Source organism: Microplitis demolitor, chromosome 4 (genome assembly GCF_026212275.2).
Source record: "Microplitis demolitor isolate Queensland-Clemson2020A chromosome 4, iyMicDemo2.1a, whole genome shotgun sequence".
Classification (NCBI taxonomy): domain Eukaryota; kingdom Metazoa; phylum Arthropoda; class Insecta; order Hymenoptera; family Braconidae; genus Microplitis; species Microplitis demolitor.
The window spans coordinates 12,919,634-12,941,120 of NC_068548.1; the positions used below are offsets into that span (position 1 = coordinate 12,919,634).

The 21,487-nt window shown below is 29.6% G+C and overlaps 1 protein-coding gene across 4 annotated transcripts in view; it reads left to right on the forward strand.

The window, feature by feature from the left end:
* LOC103571974 (afadin) overlaps window positions 1-21,487 on the forward strand; it is a 194,357-nt gene that overhangs the window by 91,673 nt on the left and 81,197 nt on the right. For all 4 annotated transcript variants that reach the window (XM_053738752.1, XM_053738754.1, XM_053738755.1 and 1 more), the window contains exon 7: window positions 20,288-20,679. In XM_053738752.1, the coding sequence (XP_053594727.1) occupies window positions 20,288-20,679 (392 nt within the window). The remainder of the gene's footprint in view (window positions 1-20,287; window positions 20,680-21,487) is intronic.

Here is a 21,487-nt window from a genome sequence, read left to right on the forward strand (position 1 = left end):
TTTTCATTCGACAACAGATCGACCCCCTAAGTATGAGTCAAAAAAGCCATGGGGGCAGAATTCCCATATTAATTCGGCTATGCCATTTTTTGGGAATTTTTTTTTTTCAAATTTCCTTGCATTCGCTGAGTAACCAACGCAAAAATTTGAAAAAAACGAAAAAAAATATTTTTTTATTTTGATTATGAATACACAATTACAAGAACAAAACTTGTTCCTTTGAATGTTTAGCAAGAATATGATCGATCATTCCCAAAAAATGGTTCGATAGTACAATTTGAAAACTGACAGGGTTATTGGGGGTACATTAAGCTAAAAAAGTCTCTGGCAACATTAGTCTTTTCATCTATATTTATAGAGTAGTGGTTGATGTTTTTTTTTTAAAGTCCCTTTTTTGTACTTACTGCTAATGAAGCGGTCTTGCATGGAATTGATTCAAGTTTTTAACGCCGTCCTTAAATTTACTGTGCGATCATTGGTACCTGAAATATCGATGGTCAAAGCCAAAAAGATCATTTTTTGTTTGAAGGCTGATATCTCTTCGACAAATCGTTCTACGAGGTTAAAAAAAAGCCAAATTGACGCTGAATAAATTTGTTAAACGACCTATGCATTGGTTTAGTTAAAATAGTTTTTCCACGGTCCGTGGGCTCTTCGGAAACAAAAAAAATTTAGAAATTTTTTGTCTTGCGGTATTTCTTATGTTTGCGCAATAGCCGCAGCTCTTAAAAAATTGTTAACAAAAATGCATCGAAACTAGAGATTTCAAGCTATAAGATGCTTTTTTTTTAATCTCGATACGTTTATTTTTCACAAAATCACAACCTTCCAAAAATCACTAAATAATTTATAAAATTTTTTTGTTCCTTTGATTTTTTGCGTTAGTGTATGAACATGTATGAAGATACAGTAGAAGTTTTTAACCGATATACAGACCATATAAGATCATATATGATCATTAGAGCCAGGAAGTTTGCCCTGCTAAAAATAGCGTTAAAAAAATTTTTATAACGACAATTTTGATTGGCTCATTTAATTTTTAAATGAAATCGAATTCAAAGAGAAAACAAAAGTAGGATTTATATTGAAAACAATTTTAAAATATAATAGTATATTTGTAAGAGATTTTTTTGTGTTTTTTTTTTATTTTATGTCTCACTTGAACCGAGTTAGTTTTTTTTATTCAAAGAAAAAAATTGGGATAAATTCATGACCAAGCTGGGGTACTAAGTGCTCGAGTTTTCCAAGTTGTGCAGTCAACTCTATTTACTATCAAAGAAATTTTTTTTTTCAATAGAAATAAAATAATTTTGTACATCTTGGAGTTTTCGGTACTTCAGCTTGAGTCACATAGTTTCTTCTAATTTATTTCATTATAATTTAGAATAAAAAAGTTGACTTTCCCATCCTAGACAGCTGGATGACTCAGTGCTCTAGCTGTCCAAGTTGGGTCAGGTCAGCTTTTTTTTTTCAAAATAAAAATGTTCAGGTCTAGATCATCAACTAGACTTTGATGATACAAGCTGAATAATTAAGCGATCCAGCAGTCTAAGTGATTGCCAACAAGACTGTCAACAAGATCACGAGTAAGATTGCCACCAAAATCACGAGCAAGATCGCGAGTAAGATTACCACCAAGATCACAAGCAAGATCGCGAGCAAGACTGTCAGCAAGATCGCGAGCAAGACTATCAACAAGGTCACGAGCAAGATCGCGAGCAAGATTGCCAGCAAGATCGCAAGCAAGATTGCCAGCAAGACTGTCAACAAGAGCACAAGCAAGATCACGAGCAAGACCGGTTTTTCCTCCAAAAAAAAAAAAAAAAAAAAAAAAAAAGTTGGAGTAGTTGGACGAACAAGCTGGAGTAACAAGAGGTCGAGCTGTTAAACTTAGACCTAATCAACTTTTTTTTCAATAAAAAAAAATTTTATTCTTTGATTTTTATTCCTTGCTCAGATTTATGTTCAATCGTGACTTATCTAGTTTTTTTTTCTATAAAAAATAAATTGTTTCCTCTTGGAGTTTATATTTGACTGAAAGAATTCTAAGTTATCTCTTATAAATATACTATTAATATTTAAAATTATTTTCAATGTAGACCGTTCTTTTGTTTTCTCGTCGAATTCGATTTAATTTAAAAATTAAACGAGCCAATCAATATTGTCGTTAAAAAATTTTTTAGCGCTAATTTTAGCAGGGCAAACTTCCCGGCTCTAATGATCATGTATGGACATATATAAACAGATATGAAAAAATATAAAAAAATTTTAACCGATATACAATCCATATAAGATTATATATGGTCATGCATGATCACATATGAAGGACCATAAAAATTTTTGAATGATGTTCAACTCGTGTAAGATTAGATATGATCAGGATAGAATATATATGATGATACATAAAATTTCTTACAAGTTGTTTAACTTTTATGAAATCAGATATAGTCAGGTATAAAGAGACATGAAAATTTTTTACACGATGTTTAACGCATATAAAATCAGATATGGTCAGGTATGAACATATATGATAAAACTTAAGTTTAAATCTTGTTAAACTTGAGTTTAAATTTTATTCTTTTAATTTGTTGAAGATAAAAAAAACTTCTGATTCCGCATTAGAAAACAAACTTCTCAAATACCATGTAAAATATCAATTTAAACATAATGATTGTTGAGATTTCTAAGGTCAATATATAAACCTATTGAATAGTCCCAACTACTAAGTTCATGGTTTGGCAGAGTGGTACAAGCTTCAATTGATACGCAGAAGGATCCAGGTTCGAATCCCCGTCGATAGAAAAATTAATAATGAGTGAAAAATAACTATAAATAAATAAATTTCAATGAATGTTAATGAACAATAAAATTAAAACATTATCTTTTTAGTTTAAACAATTTTTGTCAAACCTATGTGTATATCATATATGATCATATCTAATCATGCATGATCAGACATGGCCAATTTTCATATATGATCATATATGAATGCTCATATATGGTCATATATAGTCAAACATGAGATTTTTTTTCCCAAGAAAGTGTGTTAAATTATAAATCTTACTAATAGTGATAAAGTATAATCAAGTATATCAAAACGGCAAACAATAGTAGTATAAAAATATATTGAGAATTATACATTGAAGTATAATTTTATATAATACAATTATAATTTGAGGTATACTTAGAGATGCAAGCGGTCCCGTCATTGACATTATTTTTGGTCATCGGACGGTTACAGAACCGTCACATGACCGTTTGTTAAATGACGGACCATACAAGCGAAAATGCTGCTATCTAGTGAATATATCAATACTAATATTTAATGCTCAAAAACTAAATGAAAATGTATTTTATGAAATAGCTTAAATAATTAAAATGAATACAAATATTCTCTACAAAATACAAAATATTATTTATTTAAAAAAAAGATATCGTTATTAACCTTAAATATGAAGCTATATGAAATCTTAAAAATAAAGATGTAGTAATAACTATAAAATAAAGAAACTTTTGTGATAATAATAATATGATTTATGTCATTTCATATTTATTGCATCATTTAATGGTTGAAAGTTATTTTAATAGACAATTTTAAAATGATACATGAAAAAATCTTTATTCGTCTTTAAAATGATTACCTGTACAAGCTAAAACTGAAATATCTCGGTAAATTTCGGTAATACAATGATCGATTTCTTTGATAGTTTTTATTTGAGAATAAATTATAATTGAAAATTTTCGTCACAAACGCCTATATAGATGCAAATGACCAAATTCATGTCGGTTCTTAATGTTACCATAAATTTTGCATCGATTCTCAAAAAATGCTTTATTAAAAAATTCTGTCAAAAACGTCTATATAGATGCAAATGAAATTTGTGACCGTTTGAAACGTGACGGTCATTCCAGCATCACGGAATTTTTTTTAAATTATGTGACGGTCTCAAGACAGTCTTATGACCGTGTCCTGACCAAAAATAAAAATGACGGTCATTCCGCATCTCTAAGTATACTTTTCACCTATGCACATTTTTCATGCAGGTTATAGTAACGGTTATCATAATATGATAATTATCACCGTACACCAAATTAATCTGCAAATATTAGATTAATGATTAATGATTTTAATTTCTAAATATTATAGTAATTACTACCATAATTTATGGTAACCATTACCATAATATATAGTAATCATTACCATATTGATATTTCTTTTTTAATTTTTCAACTATTCGTTTAAAAGACTTTTATCCTCTTAAAAAAATTCAAGTATTATTATTGTTTTTATAATTGATTATTATAATAATATAATCATATTGCAATGAAAATCATAATTTTTTACGAGGATAAAAGTAGTTTCATTACATATAGTTGAAAAATTAAAAGAAAAAAATAACAAATATATGTTCGTTATTTATATCATGACAATAATTATTGAATATTAATTTCAATTAAACATAAAATAAATTAATATAAAATTGATCAACATATTTTGATTGAATAATTAATAGATAATAATTAATTATCAAAACAATAGTAATACTTGTTTTTTCTTAAGAGGATAAGTATTTCAAACCAGTAGTCGAAAAATTAGAAAAAAAATCTGGGCGTCGGTTGACCCTGCGGGCCAGCCCCAAAACTTCCCGCTGTTTTCGACCTCAAAGAGCTCGAAAACATTAGTGTAGATATATTTTCGAGCTCTTCGAGCTCGAAAATGCTATCCCATACAATTGTTTTTTTACGATCTTTTCAAGCTCTAACAAGTTACCTGTTATGCTGAAGTTTGAAAATTTTAGAATCGAAAATCATCAATGAGACAGAAATCAATGTCAGGGATCAAAATCAAGATTTAAATAAGTTTTGACTCATGTAAGAAACAATAACATATGAAATATCCGATAAAAATATTAAAAACTACGTTTTATCGATTTTTAACTTCCCGCTAAAAAAATCGACGATTTTCAAAAATTTCGGGAAGTTATTGTTTTCACCCCGATTTTCGAAAATCGAGTTTTCATCAGATGTCGACGTTTTGAGGTCCTAGGAAGCTATTCTGACCATTTTCAGAATGATGTCCGAGTGTGTGTATTCTAGAGTTGATTAAAATTTTAAATCGATCGCGTCAGTCGTTTCGAAAATATTTAGAAAAAACCGTTTTACACCATTTCTTTCTCCCGCGATAACTCTCGAACGAATTATCCGATTTTGATGTTTGAGGTGGCAATCGACGCTTTTTATTGAGTACTAGAGCTGATTAGATTTTGAAGTCGATCGTATAAGTCGTTTTTGAGAAATCAATAAAAAACTAAAAAAAAAATTTTTTTTTTTTTCGTAATTCGCCAATATTTTCGAGTCTATTCGATCAAATAATCTGAAATTTTCAGGAAAGTTGAAGGCCAACAAGCTCTTTCGATTGCCACCTCAACCATCCAAATCGATTCATTAGTTCAAAAGTTACAAAGAGTTTACATACACACACACACACACACACACACACACACACACACACACACACACACACACACACACACACACACACACACACACACACACACACACACACACACACACACACACACACACACATACATACATACACACACTCGGACATCATTCTGAAAATAGTCAGAATAGCTTCCTAGGACCTCAAAACGTCGACATCTGATGAAAACTCGATTTTCGAAAATCGGGGTGAAAACAATAACTTCCCGAAATTTTTGAAAATCGTCGATTTTCTTAGCGGGAAGTTAAAAATTTAATAAAACGATTGATTAAATAGATTAATAAATTAAAAATACTTGGTGTGGGCTCCTTCGTTCTATAACTGTGACTTATGGCCTGAAATATTTAATAAAATAATCAAAAGTAATAGAAGAGAGATGCTAATGATTATTGAAAGAATTGATTTTATTTAATAATTAGTAACAAGCTAAGTTTTATTCCACTAAATCGAGATCTTTTTTTTTCCTTTTTACAGTTACGTATATGTATGATAAATTTATAATCATGAGTATATGTTACCGATTATAAGGATCCGGATAAAATTATTAATTATATTTCTCACAAAGTTGCAGCCCATCAAAAATTGAACAAGAAATTAAAAAATTTTTCTGCCCTTCTAATTTTTTTGATGGGTATATTACCCTATTCTTAACTTAATGTTATTGTGTAGAGATTTCACCAACAGGGGTTCTTACTTTATTCTCTCTCACACCCAAGTAGGCAAACGGTATTATCTTTGTTGCACTAATGCAGTAATCAGGAACTTTGACCGTTTTTCTTTTAAACAAACGAATATTATTAAAAAATTAAAACGCACTTTGCTCGATTAGACAGTAGTGCATCAATGTGCAGTCTGTAGTTTGTGTTGAGAGTTTTTGTTTCTGAGAAAAACTCAGCCGAAAATATCTGATAACCCCTGATTATGAAATATAAAAATGACCTTTCTTTCTAAATTAAATTTTATGTTTCAAAGAGTTATAGGCGATCAATAGATAGTCAAATTATAAAACAAGTTTTAAAAGATTCATTTGACAGGAAATTAAAACAGTATAGAGAATAATATTTATATTAAATGACATGGCAGATAGTAACGATCGATAGTAGAGTAGAACGGTGGAGGGGTTGTGAGAGTTACACAGTCCTCTTAAAGCTCAGTAAAGTTTAGTTGCATTTCGGCCTTATATTATATGTTGTTCGAAACAACATTGTTAACTTGATTATTTATTAGTAAAACGTTAATATATTAAAATTGTCTTCAAGTTTGCTATTGTGATAGGTAAATTGATATTATTCATAAATCAACTTCGAAAGATACTCATTAAAAATTAAATGCATATATACATGTATGTATAGTCTTATATAATCCAAACACACGTAAGAAAAATAATCAAAGTTCATAACAGGGCAGTTGAAACGTTATAATGTGATAAGTGATGAATTTAGTGATTGAATTGAAATAGGATGTAACTTTCAAATATTTCATCAAACAGTAGTGTTTGCGTGCGCTAATTAAATGATCGGTGATTTCAAATTATTATAAAATGTAATCTAATTGGTTGACTGTTATTACCGTATAAATGAGAGTTAGTAGTAAAGAAAATGAGTCTACTCAAAAGAAATTACTGCAAATCCTGCTGAATTATAGGTATTTTGACGTTTGTGAATTGATGTGGAAAGTGATAAGTCAAAACAACCATGTGAAAGTTGAAACAATTAAAAATTAATTGTAATCTTCTATAAATATTTTAAATTATTTTGGTTAGAATACTGATTCACTACTACTAGAATGATTATCTACTGATGGATTAACAATTTTCTATTCTAATGCATTTAACGTTCACTAATAAATGAATGTTCTTTGTAGAAAATTGAAATAATAATTAGCATTGAGAATGAAGAACAGTCTACAGATTATTTAATGACATAATTTAAAGACTCGTGAAACAAGTGGTTATTTATGCTCTTAAAATTTCTTAAATAATTTAATCAAAACAATCTGCCAATATGATGGACTGGGGAATCAGGCGTAAGCACCTTTTTCTTTTTTTGCTGAAGATTTAAATCATGAGTTCGTTTATTTTGACCTCAATTTTAATGAAGAAAAAAAAAAATAAATAAATAAATAATCTTGATTCTTTTCGATCCTATATCAACCTTAATTGTAATATTTATTATGCTTCTGCATGAAAAGAAATGTATGCCGAAAATATATATCTATAGATACACTCATATGAAATAAGTGTTACACATATTTCGTGACTAAAAAATTCCATTAAAGTAAAAAATTGATTGCTCTTGTCTTGCGGAGAGTTTTAATTTCAAATTCGATATTTTTTTTTTGAAGCTGAAAATTTTTCACACATTCTATGTCATTGTCACGTTGGGATTATTTTGTGTTAGAATACAAATAAATAAAATGTGTGCTCTATATAATTAAACAACTTTTATTTTCGGAATCATTTTAAATGTTTACACAGTTTTGATACATACCTATCCTATAATATGATGAGTTAGTAGAATCATTATCATCGTCATTAATAGAATAATTCCTATGCAATCTATGACAGTCAATTTTACAGATAGGTTAAGCATCATGAAATGCATTATCATCTTACGTTACAGTAACTCATTAGATGGGTTAAAGGATATTTTTGTATTTCTCATATGTTCACTCATATTGCTAATAAATTGAACAAAGTAGATGAACATGAAATACAGTCTTTTGTATTTATTTAGATGCAAGTGAATGGCCATATATGATTCGTTTTTCCCGGGATTCTTGAGAATTACGTTGAATTTTATTGAACTTTTAAAACCACATACATTTATAAATTTCTCTTTGTGAGAAAAAATAAATTCCTGAAAAAAAATTTTAATCTAGCTAAATCTAATCAGAACTACAAAGATCGGAATTTGCCATGATTTAAATCTGCGTTGATCAAAGTAGGTGCATTCAAATTAATTTAGACTTTTGAGGATCTCTTTGATCTATCATTTTTTAGAAGATTTTGTGTAAATTATATACATAGTTATATACGAATCATTTATGGTCATAAGTTAAAATATATGACTTGACGTAATAATGTTCACACCTCCATATAAGGTCATATATGGCAATATATATGACGATATATGATTCATATAGGCCATATATAGATATATATGGCTTGATGTAAAGAGGCTGTATTCTCACATATGACCACATATGGCTATATATGTTCATATATTGCTATATATAGATCCATGCAAGCTTATAGATAGTCAGAAATGGACCACATATGCCCATGTATGGGCCATATATAGCCTATAATTGGTTCATATGTGAACTATTCATGGACATATGTGAACCATATATGGGAATTAGAGTGTCCGTTATTTCCCAAGTTAGACTTTTTTACTTGGCCATGATATAAATCGTTTATTTGTGATCCAAAAATAATAAAAAAAAAATTAAAAACCTTATTCGAACGTCGTTTAACCATGTCTAAGTAATGATACTTTCCCATTTTAATACAATGAGAAAAATTTTATTTCTCACTTAGAAATAAGTGTACAGCTATAACTAATACATTATCTGTAGGAAATTTACCGCTCCTAAAAAAAAGGTCTTGTTCTTTTCGTCAATCCAACCATCTAGGTGTTATTAAAGTTAACAGTCTGATACATTTAAAAAATAATTTTCGTTTAAAATTCGATAACTCTTCAGTAAAAGAATATATACCTGCGCTCTATACACTCTACTTTCAAAAATGCACCGCTCTATAGAAAAAGTCTCATATTTTTTTAATAAACCTAACCATTCAAGAAATATTTGCACTCGAAATATGAAAGATTTTTTATATCATTAGAGCGAAATTTTAAGTTATCTTGTGAAAGTTTTCTTTCAACTTAATGCTTAAATATCTCTTGAATGGTCAGGTTTATTCAAAAGATATAAAAGACCGTTTTTGAAGAGCAGTGAATTTCCAACACAAAAATATTTAGTGCCTAAGTATATATCCCATTACTGAAGAGTTAAGAAATTTTTAACGAGAAACATTATCTTTAAAATATATCAAACTTTGAGCTTCAATATCATCTTAATGATCGGATACATGAAAAGAGTGTAAAACACTTTTATGAAAGAGCAACAAATTTTCGACGAAAAAGTTTATAGCGTTCAGCTGTATGAATTTCAAACAAAAACGCCAGTTTCTTTGAACAAATCAAACTTTGAGCTTCAATATCTCTTAAATTGTTGGATGTACGAAAAAACCATGAAAGACCTTCCTCGAAGAAGGACAATTTTTCTACTGAAACATGATTAATTATAGTTGTACAATAATTTCTAAGCGAGAAACAAAATTTTTCTTATTGTATTAAAATAAGAAAGTATCTTTATTCAGGCACAGTTAAACGGCATTAAAATAAACTTTTTCATTTTTTTAACTTCCCGCTAAGAAAATTGTTAGTTTTTAAAAATTCAGGAAGTTATTGATTTCACTTCGATTTTCGAAAATCGAGATTTCATCAGATGTCAACGTTTCGAGGTCCTAGGACGCTATTCTGACTATTTTCAGAAGTATTTCCGTGCGCGCACGTGTGCGTGTGGGAGGGAGGAGTGCGTGTGTGTGTGCACACCGATTGAGATGGTTGAGGTGGCAATCGAAAGAGTTTGTCGGTCGTCAACTTTTCTGAAAATTTCGAATCGATCATCGAATGGACTCTAAGACATAGAAGAAATACAAAAAAAAATCCGGGCGTCGGTTGACCCTGCGGACCAGCCCCAAAACTTCCCGCTGTTTTCGAGCTCAAAGAGCTTGAAAATATTAATGTGTCTATATTTTCGAGCTCTTCAAACTCGAAAATCTGATTGCACGCGATTGATTTTTGATGAGCTTTTCAAACTCTAACAAGTTACGTTTTATGCTAAAGTTTAAAAAAAAGATCAAGAATCGAAAATCATTAATGAACAAGCGGTTTTTAAATTGTAATTTCCGATAATGTTCGATAAAATAAGTGTATCGACGCAAAAATTAATGTCAGTGATCGAAATCAAGATTTAAATGAGTTTTGGCTTAGGTCAAAGCAATAATACATAAAATATCCGAGAAAATCATTAAAAACTGTGTTTTTTCGATTTTTTTCGTTGATAATATAGTTTAAACTAAAGAACAAGTTTGATGGCATTATATGATGATCAAAAAAGACCATAAAGAGGAAAAGTTTGTATTGTTTCAGACACATTTTAGTATAGAATATTTTGATTTATCTGGAAAAAATAACATAGAATATAATTTTTTTAACTTTTCAACGCCGATATCTTTCGAACTAATTAACCGATTTTGAGGTTTGAGGTGACAGTAGGCACGTTTTATTAAATTCTAGAGCTGATGGAAATTTGCAAGCGATCGATTCAGCCATCTTGAAGATATTTGGAAAAAACCAATAATTCGCCAATATTTTTGAGTCTACTTAATCAAATGATTTAAAATTTACAGGAAAGTTGATGGCCAACAAGCTCTTTCGATTGCCGCCTTAACCATCCAAATCGATTCATTAGTTAAAAAATTATAGACTATTCTCTCTCACACACACACACACACACACACACACACACACACGCGCGCGCACACACACACACACACACACACACACACACACACACACACACACACACACACACACACACACACACACACACACACACACACACACACACACACACACACACACACACACACACACACACACACATACACACACACATACACATACACATACACATACACATACACATACACATACACATACACATACACATACACATACACATACACATACACATACACATACACATACACATACACATACACATACACATACACATACACATACACATACACATACACATACACATACACATACACATACACATACACATACACATACACATACACATACACATACACATACACATACACATACACATACACATACACATACACATACACATACACATACACATACACATACACATACACATACACATACACATACACATACACACACACACACACACACACACACACACACACACACACACACATACACGTGCAAACATCCATACCGACACTCGGACATCCTTCTGAAAATAGTCAGAATAGCTTCCTAGTACCTCATAACGTCGACATCTGATGAAAACTCGATTTTCGAAAATCGAGGTGAAACCAATAACTTCCCGAAATTTTTGAAAATCATCGATTTTCTAAGCGGGAAGTTGAAATTTTTTTTTTTTTTTTTTTTTTTTTTTTTTCCAGTTTTATTTTATTTCCCAGAAACGAGTTGAACGATCGACTTCAAAATCTAATTAGCTCTAGAATTTTATGAAACGCGTCGATCATCGCCTTGAACATCTTAATCGGTTAATTTGTTCGAGAGATATCGCGAGAGAAAGAAATGGTAAAAAACGATAATTTTCGAAAAAAAAGGCCATTCGGCAGCCGAAATGGAAGTAGATTTCTCATTATTTAATTATTTCAACCTTTCAAATAAACATTAATAACAAAACAAATTTTTTTTTGATAACCTTAGAAATTCTAAAGGTTATAGAGCAAAAAAAAATTGGCACAAAATTTAAAGTTGAATGCGAAAAATTTAAGAATTGAAATTAGAAAATTAAAAAAATCATCGGAATGGTAAGTTAAATAACGAAAATAAAATGTAAAGAGAATTAAATTATCTACGAAAAAGTATTCTGTTTTTTTTTACTATAGGATTAATAGTCAATACGAAATCGAATAAAATAATTTGAGTTAAAATTTCAATTATGATAAATCTAAAAGTCATACTTGAAATCAGTCATAAAAACTGTCAAGGAAACAAAATTGAATTTACACACTTGAATTGAAACATTTAAATTTTATCAGTGTTACACAGCAATAATATAAATTCAATCAGTTTCATAAATTTACTAATAAATACAATAGTTAGGATTCTGAGGAATTTATTGAAAGTAGGAGAACCAATGTAATAGCAAAATTCATTTGATGAGTGGTAAGATAAGAAATTTCATTGGTCTAGACACAAATATAGGAATGAAAATTAAAGCTTATTTGGAGAGCTTTTAGATGAATTTTATACAAAGTCGATAAGTTATCACATTCAAATAATATTGAAGAAAGAATTAGTAAAAATATGAATTTTTGACATTCTGAAAATTTTGGGATGCTATAACTTCTAAACTAATCGACCGATTGACCTCTTTTTTTAACTATTAGGTGTACAAAAAATTTCTACCCGTTTTTTGTCAAAAAAAATATATTCAAAAATTTTAAATAAAATACAAATTTTAATCAAAATAACCACCATCAGCATCTACTACCCTTTGCCAACGCTCAGGCAACTGATGGATCCCACGGCGATAAAAGGCTTGATCTTTTGTCGAAATGAAATCATCTATTGTTTTTTGCATTTCGTTTTCATTTTGTAAGTGTTTGTCAGCCAAGTAATTTTGCAATGAACGGAATAGGTGAAAATCACACGGTGCAAGGTCTGGTGAATACGCCGGGTGCGGTAAAACTTCCCACTGTAAATCATTTATAGTGTGGTGGACGATTGAACTTCTATGAGGCCTGGCGTTATCATGCTGCAGTATCACTGGTCGAGGTTTTTGTCCCGCAAATCGTCTTTTACTGTTGATTTCATCTGCTATTTTTTTTAATTGACAACTGTAGCGTTCTCCAGTAACGGTTTCTCCTGGTTTGAGTAACTCATAATATAGCACGCCCCACTCATCCCACCAAATACAAAGCAATATTTTTTTCCCAAAAACATTACGTTTTGGTGTTGATGTCGTTGGTTGTCCTGGGTCTACCCAATGTTTTCGACGTTTAGGATTCTCATAGTAAACCCACTTTTCGTCCCCTGTTACAAGTTTCCACAAAAAACTTTTTTTTTTATGTCGTGAAAGCAACGACAGGCAGGTGTCAACTCGTCTCTCTCGTTGTTCTGGAGTTAATTCATGAGGTACCCATTTTCCTTCTTTTTGAATCTTACCTAAAGCATGTAATCTTTCAGAAATAGCTTGTTGAGTAACGCTTAACTTTTTCGCGAGTTCTTGTTGTGTTTGTGCAGAATCTTGATTCAGTAATTCTTCCAATTTCTCGTCACTGATTGTTGAAGGTCTTCCAGAGCGTGGTTTATGATTTAAATTAAAATCTCCGTTTGTGAATTCCCGAAACCATCTTCGACAAGTACTGTCATCAATAACACTGTCACCATAAGTTGCACAGATTATTCTTTGAGCTTCAGCAGCACTTTTTCCTTGATGAAATTCATATAAAAGACAATGGCGGATATGCTCATTACTTACTTCCATTTTTAACTTAATAAACAAATATATATATATCGAAGATTAATATATTAAAAGTTTGATGAATTTAAAGAGTACAAACAGCTGTGCATGTACATATACGTATTCATAGCTAACCTATAAATAGCTGTTAGATAACTCCATGTTTGAAAAACGGGTAGAACTTTTCTGTACACCTAATATATCAAGGTAGTCACTTACAAAATACGTATACCAAGTTTCAACGCGATTGGTTTAAGACTGTGGTAATAATCAAAGTGACAACCTTCATAAAATTATTTCTTATGATATTTTGTAAATTTCTAAAACCCTTTTTCTATCAGAAAAAGTGGTCAAATCAAAGAGCTGCATAGTGAAAATTAAAGGCAATCGAGCGAGCTTTCGGATACAACAAACAAAAATAAGCTATCTCTTTCCGTTTAAAAGTTACATCTGGTTGAATCGGTAAACAATTTTTTTTTTTGAAAATTTTACAAAATTCCAATTAACCACATCTACTAAACTAATTGGCCGATTTGGCTCATCTTCGAACTTATCCAAGGTAATCGTCCATAGAATAAATGTACCAAGTTTCATTGAGATCGGTGTAGAATTGTGGGCGCTTTCGTCGGAGAACGGCGCGTTATATATATATATATATATATATATGTGGAAATTATATAGAAGTGGGGCTGCCTACGTTTTTTGCGATAAAAAAAAAAGTATTTGAGATACGGACTTCGTTTTGGTGCCATTTTTTTCAGCTTTTCGGCGGATTTGTTAATCTTCATTGACGATTGGTCGATAAATTGAGTTACAGTTACTTTTATTTTAAGGGTAATGGGGGCAAATTTCATTTAAAAAAAAAAAACATATTTTTTCACTAATAGTTTTTGATTAGTTTGTTTTACTAAACTTTGTTTCATTTATAAAACTTAAAATATCTTAAATTATGGTTTTTACTGAATTTAAATTCAAACTTCAATGTGATCTTTGAAAAATTCACTTAATATTGCAAAAAAAATTATGCAGACGTAATGTGTGGTCTGTAAATCGATTTCTAAATATAAAATCGGCAATATATCCCTCCATGTTTTCCTCAGATCGCCCATACTTCGGAATATTTGCCCGTGCATTACGCCAAGTTCTTTCGATATTGTGGGTATATGCACCAGTCTCAGGGTCAACAAAATTCACTGAGTGATTTACAGATAAATGTCGATATCCTAAAATATTTTTAATAACAATACATCGTTATGATATTTTAAAGTAATCGAAATACTATTTTTATTTATTTTTTATTTTACTTTATTACCTTCGTCTTCTAAGCAATTGTAAGCTTTCCAACAATCAGAATAAACAATTGATCCGCGACGTACTCGTTTTTTTATCACTTCCAATAATGTTTCTTTGGTTCGATTTTGTACGGGTTCAATGAAAAAATTTTTAGGATCTCTTTCGAAACCACCAAATAGCCATTGTCCATCAATAATTCGCTCTTTATTATATTTTCTAACACCAAATTTAGCCTCATCAATTTCAATGATTTTATTGCGACCACCAATCTTAGGATTCGAATTTTTTTCAAGCCAATATTCTAATACTTCCCTTATAAAAGCACTCCAATCACTATATGTGTTTGGAGATATTTTAAATTCGGTAATCAAGTATTGTTGGTGAGGTGGATTAAGTAACAAATATTGCGTAATAAACGAACAACATTTTTCAAGGGATAAATGTGCATTTTGGAACCATGATCCCGTTCTTAATGATTGTTTGAAATTACAAATTTTCGTTTTCCTTTTCTTATTTTCCGTACATATCGTTTTTTTTTTTGACAACGCCACTTCATACTTGTCGTATCTAATTTGCATATATTATTACAATTTTTACAAATAACTGTAGTTTCGATTGCGTTATGGTCCATCTAATATTTTATGGTATCATCTTTATTATTGAATAATATAATAGCTTCACTTAAATTCAAACTACAATTTCTACAACTCATTTTATTTCAAATTTAAAATTTATAACAATGATATTTAAGATTTATTTATAGAACAAATAAAAATAATACACACAAATGATAATTAGTCACGAATAACCAATAAATAATTTTAAACAATCCAATGGCGATAATTAATTATCATTTTATATAAAATATATATGTTTATCTATATTTATAAATTATTATTTTGAAATATAACAACTAACGCCAATCGATAAGACAGAACTCTATTTTATCATTGATAGATATTGCACAATAAAAAAAAGTAAAGGAAAAAAAATTAGACCTAATACACATATGTATATGTGAAAGTATAAGAATAAAAAATAAAAAAAAAATGATTTTTCAATTCTCATATCTAAAAAATAGAAAAAAAATTCTCATAATATAGAAAAAAAAAATATATATATATATATATATATATATATATATATATATATTTTAGATCTAATATATGTAAAAATACTGAAATTAAACAAAAAAAAAGTGATAGATACAGTATATTATAAAAATCAGTCTGTCGGTTGACCCTGCGGGCCAGCCCCAAAAGTTCCCGCCCATTTCGAGCTGAAATTCGTCAGGATAGCTCCCTAGAACCTCAAAACGTCAAGATCTCTTAGAAATTCGATTTTCGAAAATCGGACTGAAACCAATAACTTCCCGAATTTTTGAAAATTTGCAATTTTCTTAACGGGAAGTTAAAAAAGTAAAGAAAAAAAAATTAGACTTAATATACATTTGTATATGTGAAAATACAAGAATTTTAAAAAAATTAGTGGAAAAAAAAAAACAAAGTGAAAAATAAACATTTTTTTCAATCTTCATATTAAAAAAAAAAGAAAAAAAAATTATTATAATACAGAAAAAAAAATAAAAAAAAAATTAAAAAAAAAAAAAAAAAAAATTTCAGACCTAATTTATGTAAAAAGTAAAAAAAAAAGCTCATTTTTGATGTTTTCTAAAATCCGTCCAAATTAAGATATCGAAATGGTCTTGGCGCCATTTTCTTCAGTTTTTAATGTACTTTACGAAAAATAATATGATAATAACCCAGAAAATAGTTTTGGATGGAATACCATTGAAAAACTAAAAAAACTACAAAATTTTTAATAAAAAAGTGAAAAAAAATATGTTATCTAAGTTTTTTGGATAAATGTTAATACGCTCTCATAAATCCGCCGAAAAGCTGAAAAAAATGGCACCAAAACAAAGTCTGTATCTCAAATACTTTTTTTTTTTATCGTGAAAAACGTAGGCAGCCCCACTTCTATATAATTACCAAACTTTCAAACCAAATATATTTTCTGACTCAGATCGTCAAGCTGAGTTTAGATGTAGCAAAATTTTTCGAAAATTCCATCATGAGGACAAATACAATAGTTAGATTTCTATAAAATCTACTAACAATGGCATAGAAACGTATTTTCGAGCTCGAACCATATGTTAAATTGAGAGAATGCACAAAGGGATTCTGGTGTAGGTGTGATTAATTCAATAACTAAAGATTAACACAAAAATTACAGATTATCAATTAGATGTTTTATTAACAATATGTACACTTAAAACCTGTGAGAAACAATATTTAATAGCGAATGCGGCTGAATAAAACGTGATAGCGAATGCAAATAATATTAAATTCATGTATAAAAACTCGACACGTGGTCGATAGTCGATCAAAAACGCGTTGTAATAAATTTATAACTAATTAGGCTCGAGAAACAATTTTTGTATGTACTCAATAATCAGTAGCCTTGATATACTAGCTAATTATTGATGATACTTTAGCGTTAGTTGAGCGGAATTATCACACAAAAATAATTTAGACTGAGTGAAGCTGTTAGACGGCTGTATCTATACAGTTGATATATATATACATACGATATAACTCGCCGTTCTCTAACGATAGCGTCCACAATTCTACACCGATCTTAATGAAACTTAGTATACTTATTCTATGGACGATTACCTTGGATGAGTTCGAAGATGAGCCAATTGGCCAATAAGTTTAGATGTTATGGTTAATTGAAAATTTGTAAAATTAAAAAAAAAATTTTTTCACTGATTTAACTGGATGTTATTTTTAAATGGAAAGAGATAGCTTTTTTTTTGTTCTATGTGAAAGCTCATTCGATTGCCTTTAATTTTCCCTATACAACTCATTGATTTAACCATTCGTTCTGATAGATAAATGGTTTTGAACATTTACAAAATATGATAAAAACTAATTTTATGTAGGTTTTCACTTTAATTATAGCCACAATTTCAAATCGATCACTTCGAAACTTGGTATATGTATTTTTTGAGTGATTGTTTTGATCTAGTTTGAAAATGAGCTCAATCGGTCAATTAGTTTAAAAGTTATAGCATTACAAAATTTTCAAAATGTCAAAAATGCATATTTTCACTTATTCTTCCTTTAATATCTTTTGAATGTGATAACTTATCGACTTTGTATAAAATTCATCTGAAAGCTTTTCAAATAAGCTTTAATTTTCATGCCTATATTTGTGTCTAGACCAATGAAATTTTTTATCTTACCACTCATTAAATGAAATTTTGCTATTGCATTGGTTCTCCTAATACTTTCAATAGCTTCCATAGAATCCTAACTACTGCATTCATTAGTAAATTTATGAAACTAATTGAATTTATACTATTGCTGTGTAACACTCATAAAATCTAAATATCTCAATTCAAGTGTGTGAATTCAATTTTGTTTTATTGATAGTTTTTATAACTGATTTCAAGTATGTTATCGATATGACATTTAGATCTATCATAATTGAAATTATAACTTAAATTTTTTTATTTAATTTTGCATTAACTATTAATCCTATAGTAAAAAACAGAATACTTTTTCGTAGATAGTTTGATAATTTTTTTAATTTTCTAATTTAAATTCTTAAATTTTTTGTATTTAACTTTAAATTTTTTGACAATTCTTCTTTGCTCTATAACCTTGAGAATTTCTGATCATGTAAAAAAAAAAAGTTTTTATTTTGTTATTAACATTTATTTGAAAGGTTGAAATAATCAAATAATGAGAAATCTACTTCCATTTCGGCTGCCGAATGGCCTCTTTCATTATGTTTTTATATATATAGAAAGAAATCTTCAGCTAAATTTTTAGCCCTTTATCTCCACCTATTCCGGAGTTATCATTTTTGCTTAAAAAGGATATAGCTTTGACTAGTTTTGATGATTTCACGTTTGGGTGGTCATTTTTTTTATTTTCAACGCTTTTTCTCAAAAAAAAAAATTCTAAATCAGGGACGAAAAATTTCGTAATGCTTTTTCGGCCACTTTTAGTCAAAAAATTAGTTTTTCGTTCAACGGGACACTTTTGTTTTTTTCCAAAAACACTCACAAAATTCTATGTTGAAAAACAAAATTTTTGAGCCATAACTCAAGATGGGCATCATATAACTTCTAGTGAAAAAAATTAAAAAACAATTTTTTTTTCTTTCTTACATCACATGATTTCTCTTAATAGTCTCAAAATATTATCTCAATGTAATATCAGATAAGTACTACCAATAATATCGTAGTACATTTGAGAGTAATAAATCTGAATAATACGACGTAACGGTTGATATATTTAAATTTTAACTTGAAATCATCCAAAAAGTAATTGATTTACACATTTTCGTGTAAAATATTAGATTTTACACTTAGAATACTTGAAAACAAGTAATGTTATGTATTTTGAGACTATCTGAAAAAATTACGGGATCTTAAAAGAAAAATAAATTAAAATACATAAAATAAAAATTGCTTTCTACTTTATTTTACTAGAAGTTATTTGATGCCCATCTTGGTTTATGGCTCAAAAATTTTGTTTTTCAACATAAAATTTTGTGAATTCTTTTGAAAAAAATCAAAAGTGTCCCATTGAACGAAAAAGTAATTTTTTGACCAAAGATGGCTGAAAAAGCATTAAAAATGTTCTGTTTCTGATCTTGAATTTTTTTTCTGAAAGAGCGTTGAAAATAAAAAAAAATGACCCCCTCCCCATGATGTGAGATTATCATAATTATAGTTTTAAACCAATCAAAATTCACTTGACTTAATTACAAATCGGTAAAGTACGTGACGTATTTGGGAACTATACACGACTGTTACCAGAGTGGGTTTAAAAAATTCGCCTGTGGTGACAGTTTCCTATACTGGCCAGCAGGCCACTTTGAGAAGTGATAAGACGCGGCTTCGCTTTATTCCCTAAAAAAGTTTTCTCCTCTTTAATATCATCTATATAATGTTGCACAAGCAGGCGAGCAAATGCTTGCTTCGTTTTAACAAGATAATCTATTCTACGAACACATAGTATCTAGATTTTTCAAGACAAATAAAAATTACTATTAAGTCTTCGCCAAGTGTATACATTAACCATAATTTCATTGTTTTACATTGTTAAAGCTTTACCGAGTTCTTGATTTTTTTAGGGTCAATAATGTTTCATGTAAGAAGGCGGCCAGCAGATTATGTACCAAGAAAGAGAAAGAAGAAGCCAACTGGAAAATGGGGTGAAATGGATCACAAGTATGAAGATGAAAGATTACCGTTTTTGTTAGAACTTAATGCTGATGGAACAGATGTTCCGAATGGTGCAGGAGTGAGGCACCGACTCTTACCAAATGTTACAGAAGTTGGATCTGAAACATCTGTAGGCAGCCAAGCTGTTCATAATCAAACTTTAACTCTCTGTGGTCCCACAGTTATGCCTCGTCACTGTGTTATTGCTTTCACTGAGAATATTGTAACTTTAACACCAGCCTCTAGAGATGCTTACACTTATGTGAATAATCAAAGAATTCATCAGACTACAATTCTTCAGGTAAACTATTTACGATAATGAAACATAATAACTTAAGCTTAAATGATTTTATTATTATATGATTAATTTAAATAAAAATCATAAAAGAAATAACTATTTACTGTATTTCAAGGCTTAAACAATTATGTTATACAGTACAACCTCGTTGTAAGTTACTTCCCCTCTATTTGTTTTCGCTCGCCTTGGAATGTTACCTCCTCTCCAGTTCCACTAACGAAATTTTTTGGTTGTCGTAAAGCGATTATTTTTGCAATCCTTTTATAAGTCAATCAAGTATGTATGTAGATGAATGACAGACTTCAACTAACTTATAAGGGGACTGTGGAAATAAACACGACGCACACATGTGCAAAAAACCGAGCGATCACCGAGTAAAAGATAGGAGTAGGGGAAAGCCATTTCCAAAAAATATTTCTCTTACAGTTCCTAATAGTAACTTATAACGAGGCTGTACTGTATAATATTATGTATTGTACGGAAATGTATTAAAATAACAAATTACGATGTATTTTCATTTAAATACTATCACCATGCGAATATCTTTATGTACTTTAATAATCAAATTTTCTATTTCTTAAAAAAGATGGTTTAGTTAATATTGAGTTGATGGAACATGAAATTTACATACTTACAAATATATATTTTGAATGCTTTAGCTCTCTCAAAATAGGGTTTTGGAGCGATAGTAACGAAAAATATTGCATGCAACTTAGCTACAAAGTGATGATTCAAGCAATCAATGTTTTGTAATATTTGACTTTTTTGTGCCGCTTTTTTTATAAATACTCGTGGAATTGAACCCACTTGA